At 43.8% G+C, this 16,307-nt stretch overlaps 2 protein-coding genes across 21 annotated transcripts in view; one reads left to right on the top strand and one right to left on the bottom strand.

Annotated features, from left to right (window-relative positions):
- Positions 1-11,835, bottom strand: part of USP33 (ubiquitin specific peptidase 33) — an 89,268-nt gene extending 77,433 nt beyond the window's left edge. The window contains exon 1 of one of the 5 annotated variants that reach the window (XR_005226630.2): positions 11,518-11,774. The gene's annotated coding sequence lies outside the window, so the exon portion shown is untranslated. Of the gene's footprint in view, positions 1-11,517 lie in introns of all 5 variants that reach the window. The other 4 variants (XR_005226629.2, XM_007062571.4, XM_037908012.2 and 1 more) reach the window with 4 other exon arrangements.
- Positions 11,836-11,953: 118 nt separating this feature from the next.
- MIGA1 (mitoguardin 1) overlaps positions 11,954-16,307 on the top strand; it is a 59,189-nt gene continuing 54,835 nt past the window's right edge. For 2 of the 16 annotated variants that reach the window (XM_043520823.1, XM_043520819.1), the window contains exons 1-2: positions 11,957-12,098; positions 14,028-14,159. In XM_043520823.1, the coding sequence (XP_043376758.1) occupies positions 14,103-14,159 (57 nt within the window). In that variant the 5' untranslated portion in view covers positions 11,957-12,098; positions 14,028-14,102. Of the gene's footprint in view, positions 12,099-12,142; positions 12,582-12,938; positions 13,130-13,161; positions 13,493-14,027; positions 14,202-16,307 lie in introns of those variants that run through there. The other 14 variants (XM_043520822.1, XM_043520813.1, XM_043520821.1 and 11 more) reach the window with 10 other exon arrangements.

Below are 16,307 nucleotides of genomic sequence, written 5' to 3'. Positions count from 1 at the left end.
ATGCGGGGTCCCCTCCTGATTAGCAGGGGGGCACCACACTCGAGCGTAATAAACTTAGTATTTTTGGGAACCCTGCAGTTGTGGACTTTGTTCGTGTGCCTCAGCCTAGACTCGAACTGTGCGTGACCTATCGGGTATAATTCGCAGCAGTTCCTGTGCGTGACCTATCGGGTATAATTCATAACACTCCTTGTAACAACCTTTTATGTACTTGAAAATTGTTATGTCCCCTCTCAGTCTTCTCTTTTCCAGACTAAACAAACCCAATTTTTTCAATCTTCCCTCATAGGTCTTGTTTTCTAGACCTTTAATCATTTTTGTTGCTCTTCTCTAGACACTCTCCAATTTGTCCACATCCTTCCTGAAATGCGGTACCCAGAACTGAACACAATACTCCAGTTGAGGCCTAACCAGCGCAGAAGTAGAGTGGAAGAATTACTTCTCATGTCGGTCTTATAAAGCTCCTGCCAAAACATCTCAGAATGATGTTTGCTTTTTTTGCAACAGTGTTACACCATTGACTCATATTTAGCATGTGGTCCACTATGACTCCAAGATCCTTTTCCGCACTATTCTTTCCTAGGCAGTCATTTCCCATTTTGTACGTGTGCAACTGACTGTTCCTTCCTAAGTGGCGTACTTTGCATTTGTCCTTATTGAATTTCATCCTATTTACTTCAGACCATTTTGAATTATAATCCTATCCTCCAAAGCACTTGCAACCCCTCCCAGGCTTGATATTGTCTGCAAACTTTATAAGTGTACACTCTACACCACCGTCCAAATCATTGATGAAGACATTGAATAGAACTGAACGCAGAATTGATCCCTGTGGGATCCCACTCATTAATACCCTTCCAGCAGGACTGTGAACCACTGATAACTACTCTCTGGGAACGATTTTCCAACCAATTTTGCACCTGCAGTTAGTAGCTCCATCTAGGTTGCATTTCACTAGTTTCTTTATGAGAAGGTCATGTGAGACAGTATCAAAAGCTTTATTAAACTCAAGAAATACCATGTCTACCACTTCCCCCCGTCCTCAAGGATGGTTAGCCTGTCAAAGAAAGCTATCAGGTTGGTTTGACAGGATTTGTTCTCGACAAATCCATGCTGTTACTTAGCACCTTATTATCGTTTAGACGTTTGCAAATTGGATTGCTTAATTATTTGCTCCATTATCTTTCCAAGTACAGAGGTTAAGCTGACTGGTCTGTAATTCTCTGGGTTGTCCTTATGTCCCTTTTTATAGATGGGCACTATATTTGCCCTTTTCCAGTCTTCTGGAATCTCTCCCATCTTCCATGACTTTTCAAAGATAATCGCTAATGGCTCAGATATCTCCTCAGTGGGCTCCTTTAGTATTCTAGGATGCATTTCATCAGGCCCTGGTGCCTTGAAGACATCTAATTTGTCTAAGTAATTTTTAACTTGTTCTTTTCCTATTCTACCCTCTGATCCTACCTTATTTTCACTGGCATTCACTATGTTAGACATTGACAATTGCCTCTTCAGCCTTTCCTCTTCCTCTCTATAGCCCAGATAAGTTAGCATCCCTCATCTTCTCTTTCTCCAAATCCTCTTTCAAGGAACCCACCAATCTCATGGTTTCGCTTACTTCATCTATGCCAATGCTTCCCAATTTTACATCTTGCCCACCCTTGCCCGATCTCTGGTTACAGCTACACTTAAACTGCTACAGTGGCATAGCTGCATTGCTGTAGAACTATCAGTGTGGCCACTCAGTACAGCGACAGGAAGGATTCTCCTGTTACCGTAGTGAATCTACCACTCCGAGAGGATTTGTAACAATGTCTAGGGAAGAATTCTTTTGTTGACCCAGCACTGTCTACACTAGGAGTTAGGTCAGCTTAACTATGTCACTCAAGGATCTGGATTTTTTTACACTGATGAGTGATGTGGCTGGGTAGACTTAACTTTTTAATGTACACCTGATCATAGTCTTACCTACTGAACCATCTTCCAAACATTTCATCCAGTTGCCATCTCAAACTCACTCCCAATCAACTTTCTGTTTTTCCTACCTTCACAATCACCATTGATTACAACCCTATCCTATCCATTAAAAAGGCTGAATTAAGTTATTTGTAGATGAAACAATGCACTGTTTGGGTTTGGTTTAAGCTTTGATTGGTTATCTGTGGGTTACAGAGGGAAGAAAAGCTGCTGCTTTTATCTTTTACCAACCTATATTTTAAATGTATGTCAAAGATGCCTGGAACCGTAAAGATGCTTTTTAAAACTACATTATAAAATCAAAACAATTAAATGAGCAGGGTTAACATCAAACCCTTTTATTTCTAAATTCAATATTTTCTCTACTTATCTGGGCCATTTTAGATCCTCTTGAATGTAGAATAAGGAAATTCTTTTGTTAGTAGCAATACGGCCTCCCAGAGGCAATATACTGGGAGACAGCACAACAACTGTGATACAAGCATTTACTTTTCATCCGATGAAGTGAGCTGTAGCTCACGAAAGCTTATGCTCAAATAAATTGGTTAGTCTCTAAGGTGCCACAAGTACTCCTTTTCTTTTTGCAAATACAGACTAACACGGCTGTTACTCAAACTTTTGACAGAAGGTCTTTTGAAAATGTCAAAGTTTAATAGAGTTAACATTCATTAACACAGCAGCAAAATTATAAAAACCAACCATCCAACTACTTTATAAGCAAAAATGTTATGACTTGGCAAGGCTAGAAACACTGTTGCAAACCAGTACAAATATCTTCCAAGCCCTTGTACTGGACCAGCAATTAAAAATGTCATACCCAAGACCAAGCTGCAACTAGAGAAGTGTTCCTCAAATTATTTAAACCAAGTATCTATTTGCAGAATAATTTTAATTTTCCTGCCAAATGCTAAAATGAAGATGGTTTTCTGGATCAGAATTAACATAAACTTAACTGTGCTTTTCATGTTTAAAAATACGAGAGATTTTGCTCTTACACCAGTGGTTCTCAAACTTTTGCATTGGTGACCCCTTTCACATAGCAAGCCTCTGAGTGCGACCCCCCCCCCTTATAAATTAAAAAACACTTTTTTTCTATATTTAACACCATTATAAATGCTGGAGGGAAAGTGGAGTTTGGGGTGGAGGCTGACAGCTTGCAACCCCCCCCATGTAATAACTTCGCGACCCCCTGAGGTGTCCTGACCCGTGTCTTACACATTTCCTTAAAAATAAGATAAAATCTAAGCTAAAGTGAAAGTTTCAAAATGATGAATCCTCCACAATTTCCTTTAACATTAATAAACTCCAGTTAGAACGAAGAAAGCCATTGAGTATATGGAAGAGGTAGCAGAAATGCAGTCTTCTTTTTGCTCTTATTACAAGCCCTATCAAGGCATTAGAAATGATTGACTGGGTTTTGAATCCAGTCTATACCAGCTGAAAACCTCAGTACTGTTTTAAGGCTGAAGATCAACACAAATGCTTCACTTAGGAAGGAAGAGTATAATGGATTAGTAAGGACCAAAGGCTTAATTATTTTATGTACTAAGATTTCTGAATGTATTTCTCCCAGTAATACAAAGCAAGCTAGTGGTGAGTTCATTTTGCATTACTGGATTAGTAACTAACAAGCTGCTTTAAACCTCTGGAACTGTGCCTCAAGTCCAAACTGCAGTCCTGAACAAACTAAGATTGATGAGTTCAGCTGAACCTTTCACACAGTTAATCCAAGATCACAAATTCAGCTCCTATTTTTCTACATGCAGCCTGTACCAAAGAGCAATCTAGGATCAAGAACACATATTCTCATTTATGTCCATCTATGATGAATGACCTCCATTAGCAGTAGGCAGCAGTTACTGGCTTATACAGGGAATCCCATACTAATGCCAGACCCTCATATAGATGCGATCAAAAGGCTTCTCTCCTTTTGTTACCAAAATTAATTCCTTCCTTTCTTTCCTTCTATCCTTGTGGCCAAAAAACCAACTCATGTTCTGGTGCCTTATCCTTTCTTGTAGTCTCCTCCTTGCTCACGTCTCCTTTTTCCATCCTTCCTACTCCATCTAAAATACAGGAGCTAAGATTATCTTCCTATCTCTCCCTCCCACAGTAGCCACTTCTCAAAGACCTGCACTGACTTCAAGGTTCTCCTTTCAACTTTCAAAGTACTCCATAAGTTCCACCTCTGTCCTCAGTACTCCATTCCACTTTGTAGTCAATCCTGAGTCCAGCTTGGTGCCCTTTTACACTCTTATTATTTGTATGACTGTAGCATCTAGAGGACCCAGCCGAGACTGAGACCCCACTGTGCTTGGCAATATACATACACTGAAAGTCAGATGTCACAGATTGTCACCCCTGGGGTGCAGTCTGAGAGCTGTGAGAAACCGCTGCAGCCGTGTAACCACTCAGTTGAATTGGCCCAGCTCACACTGCTTTCTATGGTTGGAGACACAGCCAGCCTAACGCAGGCCCTGTTATCACCCGACACGACAGCAGGTGGTGCCACACATCCAAGCTGAGCTACCTGAGAGAGCAGCTTCACCCAAGCCACTTAAATACATAAAACAGATAGCAGCCAACTTTCAAGCTTTCCAGACTCTCACCCCTCACTGCAGTATAAACCCAAAGTGATACTGTCTTGCACTGCACTGGCAACTGTACACCGTAACCTCAGAGAGTTTGCCCATCCCTCAACATGGAGAGGAATATGCAACGGTCTTTGCCCCTTGAGCTACAATCTTCTTACACTTCACTCCAACTCACTGATTTAGATAAAGCAAAATCAAATTTATTAACTACAAAAAGATAGATTGTAAGTGATTATAAGGGATAGCAAACAGATGAAAGCAGATTACACAGCAAACAAACAAAAATGCCCACTAATCTTAATATGCTAAATAGATTGGATATGAATTAGATTCTCACCCTGAGAAATGATACAAGCAGGTTGCAGATTCTTAAGCGGCAAGCTGCACTTGCTTTACAGCTTGGAATCCCCAGGTCTTTCATACACAGGCTAGAAATCTTTTTAGCCTGCAATCCAACACTTCCCCGAGATCAGTTTTTGTTCCTCTGTGTTTCCAGGAGCTGTCTTGAGTGTGGAGTGAAGAACGTCAGATGATGTCACTCCCTGCCTTATATAGCTTTTGCATATGGCAGGAACCCTTTGTTTCAAAACTTGGTTTCCAGACCGGTTTGTGGAAAAATACTGACATCCCAAGATGGAGTCCAAAATCATGTTGTCTGGTCATATGTCCTTGTAGAGTCATAGCAGCCTTACTTACGGGCTGTCTGTATCTTCTCAGGAAGGCTCACCAGGTGGGGGATAAGCTTCTCCTATTGTTTTTCCTAATGGCACATTGTCCTGAATAGGCCCTTCCCCACCCACTATCTAGACTGAAAGCATCTTGCCTAATGGGCATCACCCAGGTGTGATGTATCTTTATGTACAATGAAAACAAAATGGCTTGCAATATCAAAAACAAGAGCCACAGTTTAACTATACAATATTAAATGAAAACCTGTGGTAATACAGCCTCCTTTTTCTGCAGCATGGACAAAATTACATTTACGTATTCAGCATCATGAATGGGACAGTAAAAGGAATAATGTACGTAAGAGAGAGAGAGTTCTGAAGAATAAGTTTCTACTATACGAGGCAGGTAGAAAATGTTTCACATTTTAAAATATCTGTACAAGCCACAAGAAACATTTCCTTGTTGATAGGAACTTCCAGAAATAGAAAATAACCATGAATAACTTCTACATCTAGTATCAATGTGCTCCACAGGTTGAGCGCACAAGAAACTGACTTAAAGATCTGTACTGTATATGTCCAACCCAGATTTTTTACATGCCTTGATTGTTAACGAATCATCTACTTTTAATCTCTCTCTCTATAACTACATTTATACAGATGTAACTACATTTGAAACACAGTCAATATTCATAACTTCAAACACAAATGATACATGCATACAAGTAGGATAAGCATATTCAACAAATCATAACTTTACCAATGACATCCTACATGACCCATCTTGCATAATATGCATCAGAATTATGCCATAATCATACCATAATATCACCATGACGAATATGGGATGCAGTGTCACAACAAGTCCAACCCCCCCAAAAATAGGAGCAAAGGATAAAAGGGGAAACAAAGGCACAGAGAACTGAAACAATTCAGTGAGGAGGGAAAAATAACAACACAAAATGTGAAAATGGCACAGGTGCTTAATGACTCCTTTGTTTCAGTTTTCACCAAGAAAGTTGGTGGTGATTCGACCTCTAACGTAGTGAATGCCAGTGAAAATGAGGTAGGATCAGAAAAGGCTAAAATAGGGAAAGAAAAAGTTAAAAATTATTTGGACAAGTTAGATGTCTTCAAGTCACCAGGGCCTGATGAAATGCATTCTAGAATACTCAAGGAGCCGACTGAGAAGATATCTGAGCCATTAGCGATTATCTTCGAGAAGTCATGGAAGACGGGAGACATTCCAGAGAACTAGAAAAGGGCAAATATAGTGCCCATCTATAAAAAGGGATATAAGGACAACCCGGGGAATTACAGACAAATCAGCTTAACTTCTGTACCCGAAAAGATAATGGAGTAAAAAATTAAGCAATCAATTTGCAAACATCTAGAAGATAATAAGGTGATAAGTAACAGTCAGCATGGATTTGTCAAAAACAAATCACGTCAAACCAACCTGATAGCTTTCTTTGACAGGGTAACAAGACTTGTGCACAGGGGGAAGCAGTAGACGTGGTATATCTTGACTTTAGTAAGGCTTTCAATACAGTCTCATATGATCGTCTCATAAACAAACTAGGGAAATGCAACCTAGATGGAGCTACTATAAGGTGGGAGCAGAACTGGATGGAAAACCGTTCCGAGAGAGTAGTTATCAGTGGTTAACTGTCATGCTGGAAGGGCATAATGAGTGGGGTCCCGCAGGGATCAGTTCTGGGTCCGGTTCTGTTCAATATCTTCATCAATTATTTTGATAATGGCGTAGAGAGTATGTTTATAAAGTTTGCGGACTATACCAAGCTGGGAGGGGTTGCAAGTGCTTTGGAGAATAGGCTTAAAATTTAAAATGATTTGGACAAACTGAAGAAATGGTCTGAAGTAAATAGGATGAAATTCAATAAGGACAAATGCACACTACTCCACATAGGAAGGAACAATAAGTTGCACACATTCAAAATGGGAAATGACTGCCTAGGAAGGAATAGTGTGGGAAGGGATCTTGGGATCATTGTGGATCACAAGCTAAATATGAGTCAACAGTGTAACGCCATTGTAAAAAAGGCGAACATCATTCTGGGATGTATTAGCAGGAGCGCTGTAAATAAGACACGAGAAGCAATTCTTCCACTCTACTCCGCGCTGATTAGGCCTCAACTGGAGTATTATTTCCAGTTCTGGGTATCACACTTCAGGAAGGATGGGGACAAATTGGAGAGCGTCCAGAGAAGAGCAACAAAAATGATTAAAGATCTAGAAGACATGACCTATGAGGGAAGATTGAAAAAATTGGGTTTGTTTAGTCTAGAAAAGAGAAGACTGAGGAGACATAACAGTTTTCAAGTATGTAAAAGGTTGTTACAAGGAGGAGGGAGAAAAATTTTTCTTTTTGACCTCTGAGGATAGGACAAGAAGCAATGGTCTTAAATTGCAGCAAGGGAGGTTTAGGTTGGACATTAGGAAAAAAGGGTGGTTAAACCCTGGAATACATTGTGTACAGAGGTTGTGGAATCTCCATCATTGGAGATTTTTAAGAGCAGGTTAGACACACACTTGTCAGGAATGGTCAAGATAATTAGTCCTTCCACAAGTGCAGGGGACTGGACTAGATGATGTCTCGGGGTCCCTTCCAGTTCTATGATTCTATGAACTTGCCCAAAAGTCACACAATAAGACAGTAGCAGAGTTGGGAACAGAACACAAGTCTCCTCATACCTAGTTCACTGCTCTACCCACTAGACCATAGTGCCTCTCCAGTGGCTACTGTTCACTTAGAAAAACACTTCCAGTTAATGTGCTACTTCCCTCAGTTATCCTCCCAAAAGCTTCTATCAGGATGTTTATTCTATCAAGTACTGGTCTCTATGGCTATTAGCCAAGATTGTCTGGTGAACAATCCCATGCTACAATGCCCCTAAACCTCCAACTGCCAGAAGCTGGGACTGGATGATAGAGGATGGATCACTCATAATTACCCTGTCCTGTTCATTCCCTCTGAAGCACCTGGCACTGGACACTTTCAGAAGATAGGATACTGGGTTAGATGGACCGCAGCACTGACCCAGTATGGATATTCTTATGTTCTTGTATATTGTACCATACGGTCACTGAACCAATCATACATTTGCTTTTCAAGATATGGACTTGTTACACAGTAAATGAAAATGTGCTAAATAAGTAAGTGCCCATGTATAGCACCATGCACAATTGTGGTCCTACAGAAGTAAGGTATTGACACTGTTAGGCTCATCTTAAAAATCAAAATATGTTATATAATACTCTTTCATGCTGAGCAGATCTGACAATTAGAGCAATGTGAGTGGCATCTTAAATCTTCATGTTAGGCAGCCTCTTTCTCCATTTACTACTTATAATTCCACAGCACCACAGACTGCATAATGCTTAACACTGAAGAACTACCTCATCCATAAAAGTCCTATAATTGAAAAGGGTCCCTAACCCCTCAAACATTGAGATAGACAATTCAGATAACACCAAAAGGATCTGACAGGCTCATGCACAGACCCTGAAGCTTACACCCCATTTCCACTTAGATTTAGATAGCGTCACGATATATTAAAACAAAATCATATAAAGTATTTAACGTAAGCAATTGTTCATCTACCTCAACTATAGAAATTCTATAGTGTACTGGAATGTATAAATAAATACACACATCCCACTTCCTTCATTATGTTGAAGTCCTTAAAATATACAGCTATTTTACCAGTGATTTCATAGGATTTTTTCCTGATTGCTAATCTATATATACTATATACAATGAACAGATCCAAATAAGTTTTGTAGGATTCTGAAAGAATTCATGTTCATCATGATTAAACATACAGAAATAAAATCATGAGGAAACAAAGTCTTAGTCTTGGCACAAATAGAAAAATAATGCCGTTTAAGTTAAGACTGTTTATTAAAAATACAACATTCAGAAAAGTTAATCAATAAAGATAGTGATTGCCTTATATGGTATTACATTCCAGTCATGGAAATTTAATTATGTTATGTAAGTAACTAAAAATAAAGTTGACCACTAATAAGAGTTGAAATGATTTAAAAAACACTCAAAGACCATCACTTTGAACTTGGGGCAGAAATAAATGTGGATCACATTTGGCTCTAATTCTGCAACTGGCTCCATGATGACATAAGGGTTTGCCTGTGCAGATCAAGTTTTAGGATCAGGGTCTTCATTTGCACCTGTGTTAACTTCAATAACCACACATTCAAGGGCATTTATTTCATTTTTTTCAATAAAAGAAATATGGCTACAGTGCTGTTCGTGCAACATTATACCTGAAGATTTAAATACACAAAAGTCAAGAAATCCAAAGTTATGGGTCTTTCAGCAACTGTTATGCCACCACTTGTACATTAAAAAAAAACAACACTGCATTCAATTCACAGTATTGCAAAGTACACACCCAAATAAGCTTCAGATTTCTTTATGTATTCAATTAATTAATTTGTAGATTTTTTCTATCAAATAGCTCTGTGTGTGTGTGTATGTGTATATATATGATAAATGCTCACAAAACTACCCAGTCCTTTCAAAAATCCTGTTACAGTGTGTCTTGATCTCCTACAGCAGTAATTTCTTCATGTTGACTATAAAATACACAAAGAATAGCTTTTCACGTTTATTTCGAGTTTTGAGCATCTTTGTTCCTACATTAAGAGATGTGACAAAAGGAACATGGCTTCTATGTCACTTTATCCTTTAATTTACCAATTGACTGAAGATGCTTTACAGTCTTCTTCCCAGGAGTAATCTCCCACCACTTCATTTTATGTAAACCCCATCAATACATCTATTCTATCCTTAGAATATTGACAACGCTTTAACAGCCCAAACACAAAATCTGCTTTTCTACACTTATTATGAAACACTGCCATATTGTTGTCAACTGCCAATAGCACGTTCAGAGATAACACTTAGAAGAACAGAAGAAAATACAGTATTGTCCCTGCTCTGAGATGCAAAACTCACCCTAGGCAAGTAGTATTTTTACAGGCAAACCATTTTCACTATTCTTTGTTCTTGTAATTCCTGTGCTCTCTGAATAAAAGGAAACTCAAAATAAAACCACACTCAAAATGAGAGTATACTCTTTAGGTATAAGGTCATTTGTGTTTAATTTTCCATCGTATTTTGATACATCCAAACAACTCATTCACTTTTTTGTTTTAATTAAAAATTCCACTAACACAGCATAGGGAACTGTACACCCTAATTCTATGAGGATTCTGCTAGCTCGGAGCCCATCATCACGTAGAAGTTTAGACTGATTTTCACAATATACATTATACTGCAGTATCTGGCACATTTTACCTATTGCACAGCACTGCTTACATTTACAAGCATTATAGGAACAAGAGAAATGTGTCTAGGTTTCATTTTCTGGGCAATCATGCTGTCCTATCCCTTCATTTGATTAGCTCTTTCTGAAGTTTGTCTCTATGCTCCTTAGCTATCACCACCGTAAAATAAATGTAAATCCCCAGCAAATACTGCCACATGTCTATGTGCCTCACACCCCGAATCTCAGGGCTACGAAAGTATTAACATCATACCCGCTTGTTAAATGACAGCTTTATTGAATGAGGGAAACTCCGCTTAAGGAGACTTGATGGTCTCAGCCAGCTGTTACCAGCAGAGCACCCACACTCCGCAGACCCCTCTTCGCTCAGGCGGCCCAGTGGCTGATGCTGCAGCAACGCGTGCGGCTCTGCGCGGGCAGCAGCGCCGAGCAGACCCCTCCAGACACCAGCCGCGGGCAGGCCCATTACACAGCGCAACCCAGGGCAAACCTGCATAGCGGCGACCAGCCCCGCACCTGCTGCTGGCCTCTCGACCACGCTCCCTCCTGCCGGCTCCCGCAGCGCCGCTCGTTAGTTACAGAATAAGCAGCCCCCAGCACCGCCGGCTCGGGGAGTGGCCGTGACTGGGAACAGGCTCCACATGACCGCTGCCTAGGAGCGGCCGGGACACCGGGGGCGCAGGAGGCGGCCTCGCAGGGGGAGGGCGGGTCCGAAGGGGGACCGTGCCGGGCCCGAGGCAGCGCGGGGGATTGGAGGAGGAGGCGGCAGTGTCACAGCCCAGGCCCAAGGGGCAGGGCCCGCCCGCCTCAGGGAAGGAGCCCCCAGGGAGAGGTCTCCGCAGGGAGGACCCAGCGCCCAGACGAGGCGGCAGGCGACGTGCGGAGGTTGCCGCAGGGGGCAGGAAGGGGCGTCCGGGCCAAGGATTCGCTGCGCGGCGGCCTTACCTGGTTCGCGGTGCCCAGCTCACACAGACCCCGCTATTCGCTTGTCCCTCGCTGCCCGCAGCGGCGGTTCCTTCCGCTTCTTACTGCCCGCTTCGCCTGCCTGCGGTAGCAGCAGGTCTGCCCCGAACGATGACGTGCGCCCCTCACAAAGATGGCGGTGCCTGGTTGTATCTCTCGCACACATTCGGACAGCGTCGCCCCGCACAAAGATGGCGGGGCTGGGTGTATCGCACACATTCGGACAGCGTCGCCCCGCACAAAGATGGCTGGGCTGGGTGTATCGCTCACATTCGGATCGCTTCGCCCCGCACAAAGATGGCGGGACTGGGCGTATTGCACACATTCGGACAGCGTTGCCCCGCACAAAGATGGCGGGGCTGGGGGGTCGCACGAAGATGACGATGACTGACTCTTACAATGTATTACTCATGTGAAATAGATGGCGACTCCCTCCCGCCCGTGTTTCTTTTTTTTTTTTTTTTGACACCGGAAGTAGATCTCCTGTCAGTCTCCTAGCAGCGGGCGGTGCGGTGAGGGCGCTGCTGGGGTAGGGCACTGGCTGCTGTTCTTACCGCCGGCAGGTAACTTGGGGCGTCGGCCGGAGCCTGCAGCGCGGCCTGGGTGGGGCACCGCCGGGGGGAGAGCGACCGAGCGAGCCTCTGTCTGCGCATGGGCGGGGTGAGGGGGTGCTGCGTGTTCGCCCCTGAGCTGGCTGCGGCCATTTCTCGGCGCGGGTCCTGCTCCTGACCGGGTAAGGGCGGCTCCCGCCCTGTTCTCGGGGGGCGCGAACCCGTGCAGCGCGTACACGGCGCGGTGAGTGTCCCGGTGGCACGACGGGTGCTAAGCGAGGGGCCCTGTGAGCCCCCGGCCCGGAAGACTGAGGCAGCTCTCAGCACCCCGGGGCAGGTGTGTCTCCCGCCCCAGCGGCAGGCTGCGGAGATTAGCTAGCGCTAGCCGCCGGAGGCGGGCTCAAGGGTGCTCTCTTCACAGCGCCTCGGAGGGGGGCCGGCAGAGAGGGGAAAGGACGGTCCTTCCCCAGGAACATCACGGAGACCGAGTGCAGGGTAGGTGGATAGTTTAGGATGGGGAGAAATTTCTCTGCCTTTCACCCTGTGATAGGGGTGGCCAAACTGCAGCTCCTGGGCTACACCTAGTTTTTTTTTTACTATTAAAGCGTGGCTCGTGGATTCCCTCCTATATCACCCCCATTCTCTGCCTATCAGAGTGTGGGTGGGGGGAGCTCAGGGCTTCTGCCCTCTGGTGGGGACAGGGGGGCTTCTGCCAGAAATAACTGGTGGTGGCTGGGGCACAATTTAAAGGTTCAACTCCTCTCCCCCCCCCCCCCCCCCCCCGCTTGAGTCCGGTCACACCAGGCATGCTTCCTCTCTTATCCTCAATGGCCCCTCCCTGCAACTCCCAAGTGTTAGCTCCCTGTGGAGAGACAATGGCAAACAGTGGGAGCTGCACGGAGAGGCCTTTCTATTTTAGCTCTACAGAGAGAGGCAGGGGCTTTCCCCCTGCTGTTCCCAGCTGTTTGCTGCTGCCTTCCCCCATGGCCACAGCTCTCCAGCTCCAGCAGCTGCCCTGCAGGGAGGAGGCCTGGCAGCACCCTGTGAGTGAGTGGGTCCAGCAAACCCTGGCAAAAATCTGGGAGGTCATGTGACCCGCCTATGCCCTTCCCGGATGCATCACCTCTAGCTTCTGCCCAGCATGGAGTGGGGATTTGGGGCTTCAGCCCTGCTGGGCGCATCTGCCAGGTCTGGGGGCCTCAGTAGAAGCGGGGCAAAAACCCTGAGCCCCGGCAGTTGTATCCTTGCTCTCAAACTTCTGAAGATTGTCTTATGCTGCTCAGAGGGTCACCCCTGCCATATGATGAACTACTTGACAGGTACCAAATGGCCTGTCTCTACAACTGACCCTGCAGCCTGTCTGTGTGGCCCTTCTGCTTTTTACTTTGTATCTAGCTTGATTGAGAGTAAGTAGCGAAATTCCCTTTAAGAAATGAAACTGCAGCAACTTTGAGCAGCCACATTATTCCCCGTTGCATGATTGTAGGAGATTCATACCTTAAAGGGGGGAGGAGATACTTCAAGTGCTTTAACTCTATGGTCACTGATTATTCAATTTTAAGATTTCCAAATTCTTTTAGCAGCAGATTTTGTTTCCTAAAAAACAGAGATCATGACTTGCAGAAGTAAATTCGGTATGGGGGTTATGCATAAGAAAAGAACTGAAGTCTCTGTCTTGCAAGCTGTTCCATGTTTGGATCCCCATGATTGAATATGGGGAGCTTTCTCCACAGAGCAGTTAAAAGTATTTGGGCCTAATTTTATTTCAGTTTTTCACCCTATTCTTGGTAGTTGCTACTGAGAACACTAGTTTCACCCCTTCATATAAACGTTACTCAAAATAAATATGTATCCTATAATGTAAGGTTGTTGGAAGTTTTCAGAAGAAAACTATGTATATGCTTGTGATATATAATTTAACATGTAATTTTCATTTGGCAGACTCTGAGATACCATGTGTGACTAAAATGTTTTCGAGGTAGTTTTACTTAATGAGGTAATGGGAGAGAAGGAGCCATGTCGGAAGAAGCTGTTAGTGAGACACACTTTTCTTTGAGGACAGCAGCTTTACGGGTATTTGATTTTCCACTTTCCTGGTATTATTCTGTCATCCAGGTAATTAATATATTTCAGTAGTCTCATTTGTGGTGGTCTGTTTTTAGAGACAGATCTGAAAATGTTTCTTGGTTAATTTTTATAATGTTTGTTTTAAATCAGTTATTCTGTGCATAATATTTGGTAGTAGCAGAGGCTGCTCTCTCTGCATTAGTATGTGCCTTCATTGTGACAGGTCTCTGCTGATAAGTCAGATATCACACTCTTTATGTTCAAACGTGATTAATCCTTGAGTAGTATTATTTGGTTCATTTCAAAATGTTTTCCTAGAGTGTAGATTTTTTTTAATGAACTTGTGTTAATGAATTGACACACTAAATGTAAAGATTAATGAGGTGAGTGCTATTAACTATCAGATTCATTTACAATACTGTAGAACTTCAGAGTTACAAACACCTCAGAAATGGAGGTTGTTCATAACTCTGAATAAAATATTATGGTTCTTCAAAAGTTTACAACTGAACATTGGCTTCGTATAGCTTTGAAACTTCACTATGCAGGAAAAAAATGCTGCTTTTCCTTTTTTTTTTTTTTTAGTAACTTACGTTTAATACTGTACAGTATTTTTTTTGTTTTTGCTGCTGCTGCCTGATATGATTGCATACTTCCGATTCCAAATGAGATGTATGGTTAACTGGTCAGTTTGTAACTCTAGTGTTCATAACTCTGAGGTTGTACTGTAGGTAATACATACATAAGGGCGATCTGTAGTTGAGAGCCTCTTGGTTTACATCCAGCCTGTTTTCTATCTTCAGTACCTCCTTATAACTGAAAATCCCCAAAAATCTTAGCTAATGGCTCTGTTGGGTAGGGGGTGTGGGTGTCAGGACTTTGGGATGCCCTGGACCTGGGTTCTGGGAGGGAGTGGGCGTGGGTGTCTGAGCTGGGGGGCCCACGGCTGGGCTCCGGTCAGGAGGAAGTGCAGGTGTCTGGGCTGGGGTAAGGCATGGCTGAGCTCTGTAGGGGAGGGGGTGCCCTGCGACTGGGCTCTGGGAGAAGAAGGTGTGGGTGACTGAGTCGGGGGCCCCCACAGCTGGGCTCTGGCGGGGAGAAGGTGCACGTGTCTGGGCTGGGGGCAGGGCCATGGTTGGGCTCTAGCAGGGAGCGGGTGCAGGTGTCTGTGGTGGAGGGGGTGCAGGTGTCGGGGCCGGGGGGGAGGCTGGGCTCTTGGGAAAGAGGGTGCAGGTGTCTGGGCAGTAGGGGATCCACTGCTGGGCTCTTGGGGTGGGGGGGAGAAGGTGTGGGTGTCTAGCCCTGCAGCTGGGGGCGGGGGGGGGGGGGGTGCGCAGGTCTCTGAAGGGGGCCTACGGCTGGGCTCTGGGAGAAGAGGGTGCAGGTGTCTGGGTCAGAAGGGGAGGGGGTATGGGTGTCTGGGCTGAGGGCATGGCTGGTCTCTGGGGGAAGGGGGTGTAGGTGTCTGGCCCCGCAGCTAGATTCTGGGGGGAACGAGGCAGAGAAACAGGGTTGTCGTATGGATTTCTTTAGCTCTCTACTCCTGGGGGCAATCTTTTTGTTGTCTGTATTGTTGCTAACAGATATTTTTAAGTAAATTACCAAAATAATTGAAACTGGCATAATTATACAGTGTTATTTTGACAAATAAAATATGCAGAAATTTGCAGAATTTTAAAATATTATGCACAGAATTCTTATTTTTTTGGCACAGAATTCCCTTGTAGGGCATTATGGCTGAAGAAAAGTCCATGTCCTGTTGCCCTACCATGTAGAAAAAGGTGGAATGCTACTAGTCTGTAAAATAAATAAAATATAAATTTGGATCCAGATCTCATTCTCCATTTAATCCACACAGCCACTTTGACAGGAAATCAAAACTTGGTCTACAGCAGGGGCTCTCAAACTGGGGGTCGGGACCCCTCAGGGGATCGTGTGGTTATTGCATGGGGGTTCGTGAGGTGTTAGCCTCCACCCCAAACCCCGCTTTGCCTCCAGCATTTATAATGGTGTTATATAACAAAGTGCTTTTGTATTACCCCTCCCCCCCCTTATAAATTAAAAGTTTGAGAACCACTGGTCTACAGTCAGGACCGTCTACAGATCTTTCTAAAAAGTAAAGACACTGATTCATATTTAATTTCAGTGTATAAA

The sequence above is a fragment of the Chelonia mydas genome, chromosome 8, assembly GCF_015237465.2.
Source record: "Chelonia mydas isolate rCheMyd1 chromosome 8, rCheMyd1.pri.v2, whole genome shotgun sequence".
NCBI classification, from domain to species: Eukaryota; Metazoa; Chordata; order Testudines; family Cheloniidae; genus Chelonia; species Chelonia mydas.
The sequence above is the reverse complement of the archived record's forward strand: the minus strand, read 5'-3'. Positions and strand labels throughout refer to the sequence as shown.